This window comes from Haliaeetus albicilla, chromosome 1 (genome assembly GCF_947461875.1).
Source record: "Haliaeetus albicilla chromosome 1, bHalAlb1.1, whole genome shotgun sequence".
NCBI classification, from domain to species: domain Eukaryota; kingdom Metazoa; phylum Chordata; class Aves; order Accipitriformes; family Accipitridae; genus Haliaeetus; species Haliaeetus albicilla.
In genome coordinates, this window is record NC_091483.1 from 49,349,315 (window position 1) to 49,370,660 (window position 21,346).

General features: G+C 37.7%; 1 protein-coding gene across 16 annotated transcripts in view; it reads right to left on the reverse strand.

Annotated features, from left to right (window-relative positions):
* SORBS2 (sorbin and SH3 domain containing 2) overlaps nt 1-21,346 on the reverse strand; it is a 187,472-nt gene that overhangs the window by 81,170 nt on the left and 84,956 nt on the right. For all 16 annotated transcript variants that reach the window (XM_069788410.1, XM_069788463.1, XM_069788454.1 and 13 more), the window contains one exon: nt 6,006-6,055. In XM_069788410.1, the coding sequence (XP_069644511.1) occupies nt 6,006-6,015 (10 nt within the window). In that variant the 5' untranslated portion in view covers nt 6,016-6,055. The remainder of the gene's footprint in view (nt 1-6,005; nt 6,056-21,346) is intronic.

Consider the following 21,346-nt stretch of genomic DNA (forward strand, 5'->3'; position numbering starts at 1 on the left):
CATACTTTACTTGATTAATACAAGCTAACAGGCAAACAGTTTTGTTAGAAGATGTTAAGATGTTTGTCACATCTTTTATTCAAACAAAGTGACGCTTTATTTGTATTTTTTCAAGAGCTACCTTCCTGAATTTCAGGATAGAGAAACTGAAGTGGGAGGAAAGGAAGACGACCAGAAAACTGACTACAAATATTTTATCATTGTAACTTCAAGAAATTCGGCTTCAAATTAGTTTTTAATGTAACTGAACTGAACCAGAGTTTTATACTTAGTGGACCCATTATCTAGCAAAGTGTTTGACATGACTTCACACAAGATAGCTAAAACAGATGTTGTAACTGACTATATACATATATGCATACAACATTTACCCCTATATATAGAAGCCCATACCTGCAATAACATTCTCAGTATCTGTACAAAAGAGTCAATTAGCACTCAGTTAAGATGTAACTGCACAAATATACTATATTGAGTTGTGCAAAATTTCTAATAAAATATGAATGTGTGTGGGCAAGCACATATTTATGCATGATGGACTCTGTCTTCCCATCTTTGTTCAGGTCAGGCTCCCATTAAGTTAAGGGCATCATATCTGAATGAGGATCAGAAGAATCTGCACGCTGCCTCAAAACAGGCAGTTTTCAAACTGCTTCCCTAATCTCCATGGCCTTACACAGCTGAACTTCATGAGGCTTATCCCAGCCTGTATTTCTTTTTCATATCTCTATCAAATTTCCAGCAAATACTAACTATATTCAATCAGATTCTTGAAGTCCAAATGACACCAAAAAGCTCTAAGTCTAGAGAAGAGAGAACTGAAAAACAGTAAGGGAGGCTGAATTAATGATTATCTGCTCATTTCACTTGCAAACTATAAGGAATTAATATTGCACAGCTTTACTCAAGGAACAAATGAGGATATGTGAAACAATTCTATACAAAATGTATGCATTTATATAAAATGAAATGTGCGCAAATATGTATACACATACACACAATTCTCTATTCGTTTTGACATGACAAATTCTTCAGGAGTGAGAGTCCTGTCTTCCTAGGTATTGTTTTAACATTGAAGCAAAGGAGACCCAAATCGGCTAAGGTCTGCAGGCAATAATAGAATGTGAAGTTGGGCAATAATTCACAATCAAACCAGCTGCCTAAAATGCGAGTCCAGCTCAAATCACGACTTAGCACAGTTGGTGCCTAGATATTCTTCTGCAAACCCTATGTACACCCATCAAATCAAGAGAAGACAAATAGGCATCCTTAGCAGGTCCTGAAGAAAATGAGGGAGACGGGGGAGGTAAGGATTATCTGGTGAGACATGTTTCTGACAGTATCTTGCAGAGCAAGGGCTATATAGGGACGAACTCCTGAATGCTAGGATCAATGTTGTAGACTTACTTTTAAAGAGAGAGAAAAAAAGAGCCACTCACTGACTGGAAAAGACAGGCAAGGTGGTGGCTTGCCCTCCAGCTAGGAGGATGTGTGTATCTGCCTATGTACCCTAACGCTCTCTGCAGTGGGGCTCTGGATGCTCTCTTCCTCTTGTTAGCTCACCATTCAGCTCCTCTCCCTTTGGCAGCTCCTCTCCTACAATTTTTCTCCTCAGCCTTTCTCCATTCCTCACTTCTCTCTCCCTCCCATAGTTCTGCTTCTCTCCACAAATAAGTACTTTAACCCTGCCCCCTAAATCTGCAATCCCAGCAACTGCTCCCACTACAGACAGCATCACCCTAAGTGAGCTGTAGCTCTATTTGACAAATAGTCTATTGGTCAGGTCCTGCTCCAAAGCAGAATGGAGCCAATTCAAAACACCACGACTTTCATTTAGGAACATGGGGTGGTTTTTCTTTGAAAAGACTGTTTCAGAGAGTCAGTAAAAGCAGTGGCATAAACCAAGTTGGCAAAGATGAAAGGACGGTGACCTCTTGTGAAGAGATGAGAGAGAGCAGCCAGGGGGCAGGAAACTTTGAATAAGCTCTTACAGCTCAAAGAAAAATGGCACCCATACATCATGTTTGCTGGTCATTTTATTCTATCCACTGTACTTGTGAACGGTATCAATTTCCACTTTGTCTGCACAGTGAATTCAAGTTTAGAAGTCTTTAGATCAGGGATTCTTACTCCCTATTTGCATTCTGGCCTTCTGAGGCAAATATATAGTGCTGGATCCAACAGTCCAAGACAGATGAAGCTGCTGCCTCTCTATGTCCCCAGGTCCAACCAGTAGTGAGTCTGGAGATGTGTTCCCAGCAGACACAAGCACAAGAGCACATGTATACACCACATACATACATGGCTGGCCACGGAGATCACAAGGCTCTCCTGGGACAGTTCTCAGAAGGGCCTGGACAAGGGAGGCCCTTGTACCTCCCTTCATTCCTTGGGACTCCTTAATTTGGGTTCCTGCCTGCCCTTGTGCCCCATACTCCTCTAGGCTTGTGGAGATGGGTCTTTGATGGCTCCTGTGATGGGCCCGGCAGTAGCCTGGCAGTGCAGGCTATTATTTGGGCTTCCCCTCCTACCACTGTTTCTCTGAGCTCCTTTGTGGGTGTGCAGACAAGCTTTTATCACATATGACTACTTATCACATACTGACATTGACTACACAGGTGAACCTGAACCTACTATTATTTGGTTCTTTGATGCTGCTAAATTACAATAAATAGTGATTAAAAAAGTAAACTTTTGGTAGAATGCCTGAGACACTCAAGCCCATCTAATTTGCTTTAGTGATCTAAAAGTGGCTTCACAATCTATTCAGGAACTCTGCAGGGACTCAAGAATTTCTATTCTTGTCTCCCAGACAAAATGTAAGAGATTAGTCCATGTGATGACTTCCATTAATAATTTTAACAAACACAAAATATTTGCAGTCTTCCAGAACTGCATACTTTTTCACTCTTGGCTGCTCTTTATGTGCTTCATCTAATGCAAACAGCTAACTTGTTTAATAGTTTAAAAATTAGATGCATTTATCAAGAATTATCTGTGTGAAACTCAGCCAAAATATTTACGGATAGACACTAAGAATCTGTTTTATCATATTAACTTGTATCCATTCATTATTCCTCAATGCAATTACCTCTCCCCCAACATCAGCTATGCATGCACATATGTAGTATAAACAATAAGCACATTTATCCTGTGTTTTAATCTGATGTGAGCTTCATGGGTAGCTCAGGTTTTCTGTGACTTAGTTTCTCAAAATGTCTCACCAAGTTAATGATGTTCATCAAATCTGTAAAGTACTTGAAGTCTTGTTGACGAAAACCTATATATAGTTTAAAAAGACTGTTCTGTTGATTATTGCTTAGTCTGGGTTTAAAAAGGCACACATTCTATTAGAGTACTATTTTAAAATTATGACAGCATTTGAACACCAAAAGGAACTATGAGCCAAAGTACCTTTGGTACTTCTGAAAACCTCCCCTATATCTTACGTCTATTTCTTTGCTTTTGCTAATATGTTTCATTGCTGTATGCTGTTGAATATTCCTTCCTAACATGTGGTACAGAATTAACATCAAATGCTAAAAAATCCTACCCATATATGGTAGAGTATTGAAACCCAAAGCTCTTCAAAACATTTTCTCTGTAGACAAAAATATCTTCCACAGGGTTCGCCGAGACAGACTGCCAAGTCCGCAGCCACAGGGAACAGTGGATTAGAGGAGCCCACTCTAAGCAGTAGATTTACTTTTTATTTTTAAAGCTGCATATAGACTGGCTTTGCCACTTCAGGAGTTACTGGTATCAAACTAGGGTGCTCATTTATGTGCAAGAGTAATAAATGAAATGTATATTTTTAAACCAAACTAGTGGCAAGTCAATTGTATCTGATAACCTCCAAATGCATCATGCACAAATTCCTGTTGTAAAGCAGTGAAATAGGAAAAAAAGGGGGGGGGGGGCGCACTCATTTTATGTTCAAAGACAACACAGTGAAGAAAAAAAAAAAAAAGAGAAACTAGACCAGAACACCATGCAGAACAGCTTTCACCTTAGTCACTCTCTTCCTTAGTAAAGAGATGCCTTATTAACAGATAGGTGCAAGATGTTCACTTATACACCCTACCCAGTGGATATTTTATTTTTTTTTTTTACAGTTAGGAAACAATACACCAGTAGAACTGACAGATAATGCCACGTTTTTTGTCAACACCTCCTTTTAGTGCAGCTGGTAACATGCACATTAATAGCAAGCACACACAAGTTGAAAAATGTTCTCACTGTGTAAGTGCAGAGTAGATTACAGTTCAGCTTAGAACCATGATATCCTTAGGTAACTGGAAAGGATTTCAGGTGTGTTCAGGTCTTTTAAGTCTGTTTTCAAGGCTCCTGTGTGATCAGAAGACTCCCAATCCCCAACAGAAGTCATTCAGCCACATAGAATACTTATATCTTACATCTATTTCTCTCAAGAATTTCTAGTTTACATTAAAAAATCTTAGTACAACATAGAACAAAGCCATACTTCAGAGCTGCAGTAGCACAAACTGGCAATTTACTGCTCTATCCGCATTTTTCAAAGTAGAGGCTATAAAATGACATCTATCATAAGATTTTAACTCTCATGATTGCAATGCACAATGTAATCACAGTCAAATGCATGATGATTAGCTGAATTACTTCTGAAATTACAGTTCTATGAAGTAAGCAGTATTTCAGTACTACCTTAATTATACAGACTGACATGTTTAGGAAAGACATCTTCACTAAAAATGCAAGAGGATAGGACGAATTTCAAATACTATTTCCAGAAATGAAAAAAACACACCACCCTGGTTAGCATCTGTAAAAACAATTAAGAACAACCAAAACTTTGGGAAAAAGCCCACAAACTCAACTGAGAAATTTAATTTATCCTACTTATTACATTTACAAACATAGAGGTTTCAAGTGAGACAATATATTTGAACTTTGTATTAAAAAGAGCTGTCCAAGAACATGGTCCTACTGAGTTCCAGTCATTGTCTGAGACAACAGGAAGCCAGGAAGCCTGATTAGTACAGTGGTCTAGATAATGGCAACCTATGCCACGGAAAAACTAACCCCTTCAATTTAGAGCGTGCTGCTGAAACACCTAAACTGGCTTCAAAGGTAGTTCAGGTCCTCAGGTCCCACATAACACATTTTGCTTATTTCAGGTTGTCATGGCTGTTGTCATGGTGCAGCACTACAGTCAATGATAAAACCAACTGGTTTGGAAAGGATAGATATGTCTATCCTCACGCCACAGTTAATCTGCAAACCAGACAGTTCGCCCATGGAGTATAAAGAGTTGACTACAACTGAAAATCTACACCTGACAGGAGTGAGGCCAGGATTTCACCAGTCTGCTTTCGACAGGCCTGTTCCCACTTCCAGCAAAACCAGCAGCACTATCTATTGAATTCAGTGACTCAGGAGCAAATATTAGTATGTTGTCACAGATCATGAAGATAACTTCCTATAGAGTACTTCAACTGGTCAATACATCTATCACAGCAACTTAAGAGAAAATACAAAGTGCTCTAAGTACAAAATAGTTATTCTCATCTGATTAAGCAAGTGTAGCTAGTAATACAGGGTAGTATTTATATGCCCTTTAATTTAACAACAGTAGAGAATGAAAACAAAGCATTTTTAAAGCATGTGCGTTTTCTTAGGAAAATGTGATGCTTTAACATTGCTTTTCCATAGCTGTTATGTCCTCATACTACGTATTTTTACATAAAACATACACATACAAAACTGATACTTAAGCGCAGAAAGCTAAACATGCATGTATATTTCACATATCCATATATATCCATACATAGAAAAACATGTATGTAAATTTTATATATGGAATACAAATGCACAGAAGCAGACATACTATTAAAATATCTTGCTTAATTTGAATTCAGCACCAACTAAAGTACAATTTGCTCATGGAAATTTAAATAAATTTGGGACCTTCTCTGCTTACTAAACAACACATAAGAGTAAAGAAAAATCTCACAGAAGCAGCGTACCTGTGTTCATTTTGACACTGGGGGATTTGCTATAAAAGTCTTCAGGTTTCCTGTGGAAAATAAAACGATCTATTAATTTGCACAAGACAAGAATGTGTGGTACAAAATGGCAGCAGGACTTCTTGGAGGGGTGGAGAATCACTGTGATACAAATCACAGTCCTATTTTAACACAGCTTTAATTAAATTGGTACTGCTTGTCCTTCCAAAGTTAAAGATGAGCTGTCGCTTCCATTATAAGCTACTCTATTTTCAAGTGTTTAGTACCTCTGTTGTAAACATTTGCTCTGGGATAAAAACCTAGTGATTGACTTTTGGTCTTGAAACTATAAACTAAAAATTACTCCTGTACAGGAATGGGGAAATATTTTTAAAGGCTGCTTATAAGCTTTATTCACTCCATTGTGCACACTGAAAGATATAAAGAGTAGGTCTCTCCAAATATTTTTTAAGCAGCCAGTTAGCAGGTCTTTTTCAACGGTTTATAAGCAGGAAATGTGGCTGTTTTCATCCAGTGATTTAATGTGTCTCTACAGACAACGCCAACACTCAATGTTGCTCACCATATTGCTATGCACAGAACTAGGGTATGTGTCTTAGCATCCATAGGAATCCACTTCAAAACTCCTGATTGAGTCAACAGGTAGGGAATCAAGTCACTATACATCAATGTGCTTTTTAAAGGTAATAATTTACACCAAAATAATGTAAAAAGCACGCAAACATTTAATCTCTTTATTTAGATATCCCAACTCTCTACAGTACTTACAAACAAACTAATAGTAATACTCCACAAAACCAAACTACAACTGTAGAAAAAGCATGACATCCTACATTAACAGGCAACTTTAACCTACTGATGGTATGTCACAGGACAAACTAGACAGAATTTTCTATCTACTGACAGTTTATGTCACAGCTTTGTCTTAGGATCAGGAGCTTTAATGGCTCTTTTATTCAGGCTCTTTTAGAGATAAAAAGATAAATGCATAAAAGGTTTCCAATGGCATTCTGTGTACTAGCCAATCTCAGCTGTACTGTTACATATATGCTGCCCACTGTAATTTACTAAGTGGGCAGACACACTGGAGGCCAAAATACCAAGGGCTAAAAAAAGTCATTCTCCCTCTGCACTGTTCCCACATCAAGTTCAGGATAAAACAAAGGGAAAATCAGAATATTTAATATAGTACAACTTCAAAACATAAATTAAAAATATAAACTGCCTGACTACATTGGAAGAAGTTGGAATGTGTACAGGAGGGTCCCTGTTTACAATGGGAGACTCAAGATACTAATTAGCACAAGTAAACAAAATATTGAAACAGAATTCCAGCTTAACTCAGCAGGAACCCTGAATTAACTGTACCTCTGAGGCAACATGCATACTGCTGTATTCATCATGAGGCCAGATTCTCTACTGCTTGAAAAACTTACTGTTTTTTTTAAAAACTATCTGAACTCTGCTGCTATTATTCAGTCAGTTTTGTGACAAAAAAGATGCACGTTAAGCTTCTTGAGAACTATGGAAACAGATATGGGGCAGTGAATAAAGTTTTATTACATTCTTTTTATGCTGCAGCTACCTCTGAGAATTTCTAAAAGATCTTTTAAAAATTAAGGTAAACTATTTTATTAATTTTTTGATAAATTATCTTTGAATGAAATCTTGGATTTCTATAACAGCTACAGAATATTCTTAAAGCCTCTAATTCCTACAGTGTTTTCAGGGTGCTAGAGGAGACACCATTTTCAAGCCTTCTTTTTAGCTTGGAACTGAATCACTGATGGTACCGCATGCAAGCTACGAAATGCAACATGATATTTATTTTCAGACCCAACAAGTACAGAACTCTTGGAACACTGCAGAGCCAAAATGATTTCTAGCAGGTGGCTTTGATATATTTACAAGAAGCGTGCTTAACTCTTACTCCAGTTTTAACAGACAACACTCAGTTTTAGCACTACGGCTTTGTCCTCCTAAGAGTTTTTTCCATCTGAACAGCTTAGGCTGCATTGCTGACACTCAGCAAAGGATTGCATACAAACCACTAACGTTTCCACATTAATCTCATTTTGCTGAAGAACAAATTAGTCTTGCATACCTGAAAAGTATGCATCTAAATAAGGCAATATAGATCACACTCATGCAAACAGTAGGCCTTGCATTTAAATATTAAATTATTTGAAATTCTCTGCTTCCAAGGAGCTGAAGTAGCATTCAAATACTTAATGATACTGGCAGTATGATCCAACCGAATGCAATGAACTTAACAGTCATATGCCTGAAAGCATTTTACTCAGCATTGTTTCAAGCAGTCTTTAAGATCCTTACTTCAAGAAAGTGCGTGTGTGGGGCAGAGGTGGGGGGAGCAAAGGGGTTTTTTTGCTTTGTACTTCTGTTCCTACTTCATTGCCTCCTGAAAATTGTTCTTCATGAATGGGTTTGTAAATAGCTCTAATATAAACCCCGACAGAGGAAAGATGAATGTTCCACTGGAAGCATCAGACACTCTTCACTGCCAAAAAGGATGCCCGATGATCAGCTAAGATACTCTGCTCTTAGATAGCTAATGCCGCGATGGAAGGAATACCTGTAATTATTATGCAGACACAAAGCGCTACTGGAATGCATGAGTTTGCAAAATCAGACTGCTGTTCAGTCACCTAGATCAGGCAGGTTTTCTACTAAGCTCACATCTGATTTTAGATGCTGAGTTAAAAGAACACTAAGTTTTACCTAAACTGCCTAAACTTTGCAGAGATCCAGGATTAATCTTCATGACATTCTTCTATAGTTGGCTTCATCTGGCAGAGGTAATGCAGTAGGACGTGAACGACTGCACTAATGCACAGAAATGGGTGTGTCAGGTTGAATACAGCTGCAGTTATAATTGCTACAGTTTCACTAAATTAGTAATAGATATTGCCATGTTATTTCTTGATAACTCCCTGTATTTCTTGATAACGCTACAAAGATTACCTCAGCTCAGCAATACTTTGCATTGAGAGGCGCTACGGAAAAGACTTGAGGGAATCTCATTGACACCTGCTCTATTTTCTCCAAGAGACCCTGATAGCTTGTTGTGATTGCTGCTTCTGTTCCTGGTAAGTTCTGAAGTGTGGGGTGCTGCAGGGAGCCATTCTGTCACCCCTTCTGTTCCACATTTATAGGGAGCTATAAAAAGGGTTAGTGAGAAGTCAAGAAAGGTTTCCCCGCCCTCAGTTTAGTCATGAATACAAGACCATAATCAAGTCAACTTTTATAAGATGACAGAGATCAACCAGACAGTATTAATTGACTAATGACTTTTTTTTAACAGATTCTAAGTTACCTGTTATTTACTCTTGCCATTTCACAAAAGATATTATAAAAAGCAGGTTTAAAATGTAATTTGCTGAAACAGTATTTATATTAATTTTAAAGCTAATTCTAGTATGTGCTCTTCACAGTTACCATCCTTTGTAATGAATTCTACCCCAAGGACCTTTGGTGAGAGGAGCAATTGGCTTACAATACAGAGTGCAGATGGATCAACAGCAGGATAGATGTGTGTGTGATCTGGCTGGAAAGTGATAGATTTTCATGGTCTTAGGTAGACGGCATTGCCCAGATATTTGGAGAGGAGAGCAGCTTTCCAGATTTGCGTGAGAAGGAGCATCAGACTTGCATTAATGTTGTTTGCCAGTTTCACAGTTTGAGCTAGAGACAGTAATCTACTTGAGAAAATATCTGTAAAATTAAGGAGACAAATCAGCCTGTGATTTTACTCCAAGGATTGTTTATTCAGTCAGTTTAAACATGGCAGGTAATCTACAAACACATATTTGTTACCAGGCAGGATTCTATATCCTAATTTGCACGTGGTAGTAAATTCTTTTAACCCAAATCATTAAGACTCTGGAGAGCATTCCTGTTCTCATCTCTGCAACAGGCCAATATACTTGAGATACCAACTCATGCATTCAGCGAAGGAGGGGGGAAAAAAAGTATGAAGCATTAGTTCTGGAAAATGGTGAAGGTGACTATTTTATTTCTCTGTTTTTAAAAGAAAATGTTTCAGATGTTTAGCTGTAGCAGGGTGACTATGGCAATGAGAATGCAATGAGAGCTTGACAGACTGCAAAATGTTTAGATTGTGGCAACAGTGACTCACCTGAAGAAACAACTGTCCCAAAGCTTCCTTGGGAGCAGAGGTCTCTCCTTTTGAGCCCCTAAACAGAAGGAAGGCATATATACCAACGTATTGTTTGCATGAAAAAATGTTTGATGGAGCACAGGTAGACGGTGCTTGTAGTAAAAAAATTGAGAAGGTACCAAAGAAGGCTCCACCATGTTTCAATTCATTAATATGCAACAAAATGACAAAATGGCACGGAGCCTGTACTAAGATCCAACCACCAAGGCATACGCTGAGCATACGCTTAAGCATATGCTTTATGTAGGCCCTACAGACCTATTTCTAGGCTTAATGTTAAACGTAAGCATAAGTACTGTTTGTCCCAGATCACATTGCCTCGCCCTATAAAAAGCTGAATAATCCACTTCTAATTAAAGTGTTTTCAGATAGACCATCAAAGAACAAAACACAGGCAGACAATTGCCATCATAGTTTCTGTAATTTTAATTTTTAAATTTTGCTTACAGGACTGTGAAGACATCATAGAAAATCATAAGGTAGTTTCTATTCATGACAGTCATTAAGGTAGGGAGCACTTACAGGAATGCTGTGGTCAAACTTAAGAGCCTGAACTTGACAAGCGTATGTGAAAAACGTGGCTGTCTGAAGGCAGGGGAATGTATCTGATGACTTGGGAACTTCTTTCCAGACCTTGAACTCTTTTCCTAATGTAATTTTTCTGAGAATGCTATAAATGCAAGATTAAGAGACAGTGCTAATACCTCCTCCTTTCCCTCTGTTTCTTCATGAAACTGAGAAAATTAGCTAAATATCTGATGAGAGAGGAAAGCAAAGACTACATGTTTCTAAACTGAAGGTTTCTTACAGCAATATTCATTATTGCATACAGTATCAGTACGAAAAGTTCAAACACTTGTATTTAAATCGGTATCAACTTAAAAGTAAGTCTTTCTCCCTAGAGAAAAACTTGAAGCTTAAAATTTCTCCTGTTGTAGCATAATTTTTACTAGATATGTATTCTTTTGACTAGCCATGTACTGAAAAACAAACTTAAATCAAACTTCTGCACTTAATTCTAAATAAGTACTTGCTGTCATCTCAAAACACCTCTCAGATGCTTCAATATCAGAACCTCTTCCTGAAATGTAACTGCAAGTATAGTAGGATACCAAGAAAGTTGTTCAAGCTGACAACATTTTGTACATTTTACTGGTTATTTTTACAGCTGCAAAAGGGAGTGCAAACTGCTGCTTTTACATTCTGCATCTCCTTAAAGCTCTACCAACTAGAGGAAATTTTATTAATAATTCCAGTCATGCTTGTAGTGTTTGTGACTTTTTTTCATTGTTTTTATTGCTTAAAATAAAAAAGTCCCATTAACTCCTGACTGCAATTCACATTTCTTACCCTTTTCTCCAGGCATCTACTACTGTTTTTAATATTAGAAAATTGTAAATTTCTAGCCTTTAGTGGTGGTTATTTTCATTCCCTGCTTGTGGCTTCCTCCTTTGCTGTCATTTTACAGGAACTGTCTTTGTTCAAATTAACTCATTCTGTAGGCTGAAAATGATTTAAGATTACTGTATGACAGCATGTCACTGAAGTAGATATGCAATAGATTAGTGTCCACAGACAAAATTACAAAAAAATCCACCTTCAAGACAGAGTGCCTAAAACGCACTATGTATCTTCTCAGTCCTGGAAGTTCCCTTGTCAGGTAAGCTTAGATGTTACAGGTGCACAAATAAGCCCCTGTCTGTTAGCCAGAACCCATACAGGAGATGATTGCCTGTGGCATTCATTTACATATTACTTCACTTTGGGACGGGCAGCAAGGCAGTTCTGCTCCGGTACAGATGCTCGGGAAGAGATTTCAACACCTGGAACCCCAGAAGACAGTGGTGTTCATTGTGCCCCCAGCTTAGTACTCTGGTATACACAACTTGACCAATTTTCTCCCTAGTGTAACAGGGAACTATGTAGCACTAGCAACACACCAGCTTTCTAGATCACTCTTTGGAAATGTAGAAGCTAGTGACAGAAAAAAAAGCCTGATGAGGAAGTGTCAACCATTTCACCAAAGTGAAGTATCTATCTTCTAGTAAATACAATATTTAGCATTGGTACCCAGAATTCACCCAACTGTCAATCTTTTAGACATTCTTTAAAATTTTACCTCACATTTTTATTTCCCAGAAAATCCAAATATTCCCAGAATTCTCCAACTTTCTCAAGACGTGAACAACAAGCATAGTCAGAGATATGTTCCTGTTTAAAATACATCATTTGAGGCTTATATTTGGGTTCATTAGCCTTCAGTAAATACCAAAGACATTAGGAACATAAGCAAGTTTTAGTTTCATCACTCATTTCCAGGACTTTGCAAATTACTGGTCACCTGAATACTTCAAGTATTATAAAATTTTCCATGTTTATCCATTATGACAAAAAATGCATTCCTGCTCCTTTCTACTAGGTATGTATTATTTATCAATTTGAAACTAAACATGCCCAAATCTCCACCTAAATAGAATTCTTTCCAGTGTTTTTTTTCATGAGTCAATGCCACTCCCAATATAATCAGTGGGTATAGTGTTCATTCAAAGAAAAATCCTCTTGTTTCCTTCCACTGGTTTTGTCTTAAATATGAAAATATGCTTCCCTGAACTACAGTTACATAATGTTACATCTAGCTGAGTCAGACCAATGTGTGGGGTGATATAAGACTCCTTAATATATTCTTAGTGAGTATGCTGAAGCAGCAGGATTTGCTTTTGAACTTTTTATAACATGCTCATAAAGACAAAAAGAATACCTATAACTTAAAAGATTAACTAAGAAGATATTCACTGGAATATTTTAATCCTTATTATTTTCTAAGGTAAAAGTTTGATGGGATCACACAGGGAAACTTTCAGTACCCCTACTAAGTACTTAAAATTTTCAGCCAATTTTGGCTAAGTTTGACAGAGATGCAGAGGTCTCAATAACATCAAAGGCTTACAAGTTTCATGAGGAATTCCCATGGAGAATACAGACCTTATCAAAGCCAAACAGGCAATATATCCTAGTGTTATTAGAGATAAGTGAATTCATACAGGAAGAGTTAGGAGCTGTGTGTGGATAAATGCACATACCTTATGATCCCAGCCACAAAACTCCCCCCCCCCCCCCATTTCATTTGCCTTGTTAGACACCAGGCAATCGACAAAAATAACCTAAAGATTTCTGCTGCCTAAGAAGGTGCAGACTTGAACCCAAGCTCTTCCCATTATGAAAGCATTCGTGTCAAGCTCTGCATGGATTCTCTGATGACTAATATAATTTGAACTCACAGAACAGCCTTGGTGTGATTCAGTTCCAAAGGGGGTGTCAACATCAGGAAGTAGGAGTGACTTTCTACAGCAAAAGGTGTTGAAGCCTGACATCCACAGAGGGGCTTGACTTCAGATCAGCAGTACTCTGGCCCTGCAGACCAGGTGCCTCTCAGCAGAGGAAGCCTGTCAGGCACCTTCCTTGAACCCATCTTCTAGTTTAGCTTTGTTGATTGGTATGCAGATCTACCCTGTGAACCCACAATTACATGAACCAGAGAGCAATAAAATGGGGAATGATCAAAAGATTTTAGTACAGATTAAAGAGCATAGCTGTGAAGCAAAAGCTAGAACAGATTTATTCACTGTTGATCTGAACAGACATAAGGTTTCTTCAGTTGCGCTGCTTGAGGAACTACTTGTAGCCTTTCAATCTTCCTACTGACATATACCAGACTTTAGTGACAGAAAGATCAAGTAACAGTTAAGTGACACTGTACTCAAATATAAACAAGTAAGACTCATCAAAAGTCACAGCTGCCTCTTGGAAGAGTAAGTTCTTTCAGCTTCTGTTAATATTAAGACTTCGATACCTCGATACCTAAATCACTCGGCATTTACAAGTTTTCAAAGCAAGTCAAATGCTTTAAACTTCTATCTTCCCTCCCTGCTATAAAGCCTGTCTTATACCATGCTGTTTATCTCATTAACTCTTAGCACATTTTACCATTTCTGAAGAATCTTAGCATTGCTTTGTATAACTGTAGTCCCATTAGAGATTTAACTGCAGGAAAGAAAACATTTAGCAGCAGCAATACTATGTGCTCTCAAAACAAAGGAAAACTCCTTATGTACAACACATGAAAAACTGAATAATCAGCTTCGCAAGCTTGCATTTGCATGCTTTGCTGATACTATATTTTGCTGTTTCCCAAGGGTCACAATCACGAATTTTCATATCAAATAGCTTCACTCCCCTTCTCCGTATAATACACATAACACAACTTCTACTGTTTACAACACTAGTACGCACACTGTGCTATCAGCTCGTTTCATACCTAATGAAGTCCAACAAGCCTCAAGGTTTTATGCAACAAAAAAACCTACGATTCTTCTTAATATAAACAGCCAAAGAAAGAACTACTAACCATTATAATTGGGAGCACAGTTAAACTCACATAATTAAGAACTGTTAATATTAGCTACCCATACCTGCTAACTGAATTTCGAAAGTTCTAGAGATTTGGTTAATTTCTTTAAGATTAGATACTTATCTTTCTCTCTCCCTCTCAATTCTTAATTGTCCACCAGTACATTTAAGACTTCTGGCTCATCTTTTACTGACCCTAGAGCAAGTCAGAAATAGTACAACATTAAAACTCACAAAGGTTAAGCAGAATGGTGTAAGAACAGTTAGGAGAGAAGGCATACAAAAAGGTTCCATCTTCACAGAAACGTGGGAAAAAAATAATTTTTAAATTGGGAAAAAAATTACATTATTTGACAGAAACAGCTGGAAAGAGAACAAGCAAGCACATGAGAAATCTAAACGATACTGTCTGATATCCAAGGGGCTGACAAATGACTCAAAGGCAAACGTGAATCTACAAAGCAACTTGGAACACAATTAAGAACATGAAAGAAAAAAATATAATAGTTCTTTTCCACAAGCCTTTCATGCAATTGCACCTCAAAATTATATTAAATTGTCAATCCATTTTATTAAAACATATTGCAGAGATTTCTTTTACTGATAGTCAGTTATCTGGCAATTATAATCCCAAAGGCAGACTGTTCTAGCATTCTTTGTTCCGATCATGAAGCAGGAGTCACTGACATAACCTGGAAAACTTGAGGACCTTGGGGGGGGGGAAAAAAAAAAAAAGAATAAAAAAAAATCAAACTTTGAAAGGGAAATGGAATCTGACTATACAGTGGGAGAGAAACTATCAGACCCTTGACTGATGGTTATCAAATTCTGTTGCTGAAAACCACTCATGGGAAAAGGTCCCATCTTCTCAGAACTGTCCAATGATCCACTAAGCAAAAAGATCAGGAAAACAAAGAATATCTATATTCCCATTTGCTGCAAGTTAAGATATGTTTGCAGAGGGGTGTTCATGAAATGGGTGCACTATTAAACCTATGAAACTTACAGCCATTCTCATGGCTTCACATGCCAATCAAACCTACTCGTATACCTGCAAGATGAGGCATCAGACCTGCTTATTTTTATGAATTCTAATACTTTCCCTGTCATTTTAACTTTTCAGTGACATTTCAAGGACAGAACTTAACTACTTTTTCATGCAGTCTTACTTACATGCTCTGAGGCTTCTTTAGGCCAGGTGCCATATGGTATAGCAGATTATCCCCTGTAATAGGGCATTAACATGTGGTTTCTACACCTGGCTCTGCCATTGATTTTTGACAGATTTCACCTTTGTGAGTTCATCTTTCTCTTACCCTGCTTCGTCACTTTTGGAGAGGGACTGTCTCCACTCAGCTGTTTCCACAGACATAGCAGGATGGGATCCCACTCTGCTAAGATGTAGCCCTTCCTCAATGGCTGGAGGCTGCTTTGTACTAATACCAATGAACATTGATTCCTTGTATTTCAGTTGTTGCCTTCATCTATAACTTTTTCATTTTAGATTATAAATTCTTGGGAAAGGAGACTAATTTAGATCTGTCTCTGTATGCTTTAGAGAGTAATGGGATGCTAGTCCTTGATTAGAAGTCCTTAAGCACTGTGATGCATATATAATAAGGCACAGTAAAAAATACTATAGCAAACAATGTTAAGTTAGGAGATATCAAAAGATCAGCCAAACCAAGAGAGATTGTTTAACCAGTGAACATGAGTTCCATGTGTTTGCAATGGTGGTGAAGAAAGCAACAAAGAAAACCAGTAAATTCTAGGAAGATTTTTTTAGAAGCATTCATCAAATACTATCAGGAAATGTCTGAAGTTTCATTAACTACACCTGTTCACCCTTTTGATCACTGGATAAATAGCAGCTGCTAAGAAAAGACATTAAGGAGTTGATAATAAAATCACTGCAAAATTCTACAACCACAAAACTGTGCCAACATCATTGAAATAAAACTTCAATATAAACAATTTTTTAAACTAGTATTTCCCAGGATTATTACTATTACAGTTCTTTAGATAAGAATTCATCAAACCTTTACCTACACAGTATATGGTTTCTACCACAGAAATTGTTATCCGTACAACCATACAACTGTTATCTATTAGAATTTATGAAGATTGTTATTTTCTGCCTGCAAGGAGCATTCATTTCTTTAACAGCCAAATTGACAATTATCAGATTTAACTTTAGTAACCAGAGGATTGACTTCCCCTCTCTCAGTTTGCTCCAGGAATTATGATAATATATTCTTACTGATGGGGTAAAATACTAAATTATTTGGTTAAATATGTTAATCACTAATCATGCTATTTCATTACCCCTTGCTCAGTTCATGCTTTTATACGCACCTATCTGAACATATTACTCCAATACCTGATTTTCCAGTGTGGGGATAAAGCATTACCCTGTGACTCTCACTCTTGTTATTCTTCCTGCTCTTAAATGAGAAAGAAATCACTCAATGCATTAGTTCAGCATTCCAGATAGTGAAAGTCAGAAACAAGATCATCCTTTATCAACACAAGACTGCCTCTTTCCAGTTCTGGCTGTATAATAACAATAGGTTGAATGATAGATAATTCTATGAGCCATATTTTACATTCATAATATCCTCAAGAACATTTAAATGGAATTCACATTCAGCTCAAAGAGGACATAATTGTACTGACCACACACATTCTACAAAATTACAAGACCTATCTCTAAGGAATAATACTTCTAAGACTTTTTTTGAACCTAGCATAACCCTCAGTATTTCTTAGTGAGAAAATGTGCTCAGGGAAAACACATACAGAAAGTACCTGTACATGTACATACATACCCACATGCCTGTATCTTTCACCTGCAATCTACACATACACGTAACTTTTAATAAACTGCAATTAAAGAATTTTAATGGTTTAACATAAAACTTCTGAATACTTAAAAAAAACCCAACCCACAATTAATTTGCCTGTGTACAGAAAGAATGATGTTCTCCCTGTAAGGAGCTACACCATGCTTGACCATTATCCAGCATGCAGCCTCAAACCTTATTTATAACTTAGTTTGCCTTAAACATTGATCATTATAACAGCTATGCATGTCAAACAAATTAACCTTGGGTAAGAAAGCCACTGTACCCTCACTGAAGTGATAGACTGAAGATGAAGATTTCAGTAACTTTGGGTAACTGAACTGAAGATACTTTGGGTCCAGCTGGTCAGAATACTTCGAACATTAATAGTCCTAATCAAACTCCCCCTTCATTGCAACTGTGGGCACACATGCTTAGCTTTCACAGATCAGAGGTTTGTGCCAGGCATGCAGCCAACACGGAACAAAGTTAGGAATCACCTGAGAGGGGCCTGGGCACCCGTACAGCACTGTCAAGCACGGCTACACAGTGCAATACAAGCTGCCTGCCAGCCAGGCACAGGTGGGAGCTTTCCATGCTCTTCCACAATAATGTACAGCACCCACTACCACAGAAATGAAGCAGCAGGGGCACAAACCAGGATGAGTGTTCAGTCTCCTACTTCATTCCCTACTACCAACACAAACTATGTCAGCAAATGGAAGAAGGATCCTAAAAAGTCTACTATTGAGTCCATTCCTTACCCAAACCTACTCCCGCATCCCATGAGGAGATCCACCTTGTGCTCTGGATGAGGCCACAGATTTGCAGAAACAAGCAGATATACAAGTACTGAAATAAGTGCATCCGCAGAGGGAACAAACTGAAGCAGCAAAGGTAGCTTTAACTGGCATTTCCTACCCATAGCCTTCACAAAGCTAAGGTAATTATTTCTCATGTCGCCTTCTAGATTTTCTTTCCTTCTGAAAGGAAAGGGAAATACTGGAGTCTCATTATTTGGCACCACAGGGACACCTGAATCACTTTTCTAGAGTCACTAGACAAATCTCCACCTTTTCAGGTAAGGAAGTTAGGCAGCTGCAGTAAGCTTTCAGCTCTCAGCCCCAGATTCCTTCCTAGCCAGTCTTACCTTTTGTCTAACTCACTTAAATCCCAGTCTTCCTGCCACTACCCCCCAAACCAAACTTCCCCTTCCCCTGCCAGAGGCAATTTGTCACAGTCTACTGCTTTTATTCCCTCAGTCTTCAAGCCAGGCAGCCTTTTCCTCTGCAAAGATTGGTCTATGGCGGGTCTGAGAGAATAGCAAACACCATCACCTTATTTTCAGCTTGCTCTAGCATTCATTGCAGTAGCAACTACATGAATAGTCCCACTCATTCCCTACACTACCCCTGGCACTTAGAAGCATTCAAGTACTCAATTCTAATTTTCTGTTCATGTGCGATGGGAATGGATTTTCAGATATTCTGCTTTTGCCAAATCTCTACTGAGCATCTGCAAACAGATTTTTTCAGTGGCACACAATTTTTGTAGTGGGAGATAAAAGTCACATTCCTAACAAAGCTGTGTTAAAGTTCATGACTGTATTCCACTCACCGAGTCCAAACCTTGCTAAACTATAGGTGACCAGAATTTTTAATGTGAACAAAACGATTACATTGTAGAATCATGACCTCCAGCTTTTGACAAGAAACTTGAAACAGGGTCTTAAAACAGGAAATGACAAATGACTTCGTTAGTAACAGGTACTATCAGTCTACTCCAGCTAGTTTACAGAGGTTAATAATGCAGTTCTAAACAAAATGCTTGAATATTTTGAAGTTTTAAGACAAGGTTTGTTTCATTAGTATGATATGTTGCCTGTTTTGCTTTCTAAACCACCTAGTGAAATTTTGCCAAAGGAATGTCCCCAGGAGCGCTGACACCAACAGGAATCCTTAATTGACTGAGTGCGTTTAGTACTGCTTCCCAAATGAAATGTTACTTTGAGGTTATCAGATTAGTTTAAATATACCTACAGCAGCCCCAGTTCTAACGCCACCACAAGTGTTATTCAGGGCTCGTTGTTCTGCATTGTAAGCACCACTCAATTCATGGAGTGCTAGCACATGACATGGTATGTGTTTCACAAAAATGTGTAGATCAGTTACATGCCTTGCTGTAATACCAGTTATTCAACCTCATCAAGTGCAGCGTGAGTAACAAAAAGAGGGTAGATAACATAATGGAGCATGACAGAATATTTTCTTTCATGAAATACCCTTGAGTTTACTTAATATAATTATTAAAATTATGTCCTCAGTTTAATCTGGTGTACGTAATATTTTAATGCTGTTTTTACAGCATTAGGCTTTTTTATTTATTTTTTTTAAATTGGCCACAGTAAGTGCCATTCCCTTAGCAGATGTTCTCACTTCCCACACACTTAATTATAGTTTTATAACTACAGTCACCTACCATATAGTGCACTGCAGTGTGTCATTTTAAAAGCCACTGTTACTTGCTCATTAAATTCCTCTATTATATAGAGCACAACTGATTTCAACTGTATGCCAACCCACACTCACGTGACAAGGAGACAGGCTTCAACTTTAACACATGTATTTCACATGCATGTGTACAAGCTAACATGGTGGCACACTGATTTTGTTCAGAAATGTTCAGAAGAAGAAAATATCATTAAGGTAAATGACATTCTATGATTTTAATTAATGCACCGGTTAAGTGGCATAACAAGTTACAGCGATTTTTCCTCTGAAGAGCTATTTCAAACAGCTTTTAAAATGGAAATTTAACTGTAAATAAATCTCTCTATCAAGAAACTAGAGAGACCAAGCAAGATGGGCAAGACTGTTACCTTTCTATTGCTTTCACCTCCAACTGTACGAAAATCAGAAGTTTTAAACAGGATTCATACTTTCCTTATACTGATCAGTGATGGGAACAGTGTTTGCTTCAATACTGTCACGGCAGCCTGTCACCTCCTCCTTTCAGTTTAGCCATATGAAAACCTATGAGATTTCTGTCAGGAAGAAGTGTTGGGGTGCTCTAGCAGTTCTCTGTTTGCACAGCAGCTTTCTGGGGTGCTTCTCAGCACTCAAATTACAAAGGATCTCAAGCTGAAGCAGCAGCCCAGCGATCCTCAAAATGGAGTACAGCGTCTTTAGAGTTACCGTTTCCAGATCTTTCTGCAGACAGAAGAGTAATGCCAAGATTAGCAGAGGTAATTGGTAAATTTTTGATGATCTTGCAAATGGTGGTCCTATATAGGAGATTGGTAAACTTTTAGACATCTTCTTAAAATCATGGGGCTATAGGCATGAAAATATGGTAACCGTGGAACTCATCAATAAGTTATACTTCTGCTTTTTTATGATTTTTATATTTAATAGTCTGGCTTATAGCAACATTATTTAGAACTTTGTTATTTCACAATCACTCAATTCCAAAAATACATTTTTGAACTTTATTTGCATTTAAAAATGCATAAACATTCACATGAAACAGTAAGACAGAACTGTATGGCACATGGATAGAGAAATAAGCTTCTCCTTTCTTAAAGGATCAAACTAATTACTCAACATTTGAAGGACCAACATTAAATCAGATCTAAAGAATTTAGAGTGACTTAAGTTACTGATATTTCACCTGAATTTTCTGAAGGAAAGGGAAGATGGTTTAAAAACACACTGTACTTATTTTTAAAAATCCATCTTTTTCCTCCAGTAAAGAAATTATGCTAATTAGTCTTGAAGTTTCCTGAAGTCATGAAATGGCTGTTTGTAAAAAGCTGTCAAATTAATAAAGTTAATGAACTGAAAACACAATTGCTTTTTCATTCCTTACAGCAGTTACTGGTGCAGCTTGCTAAA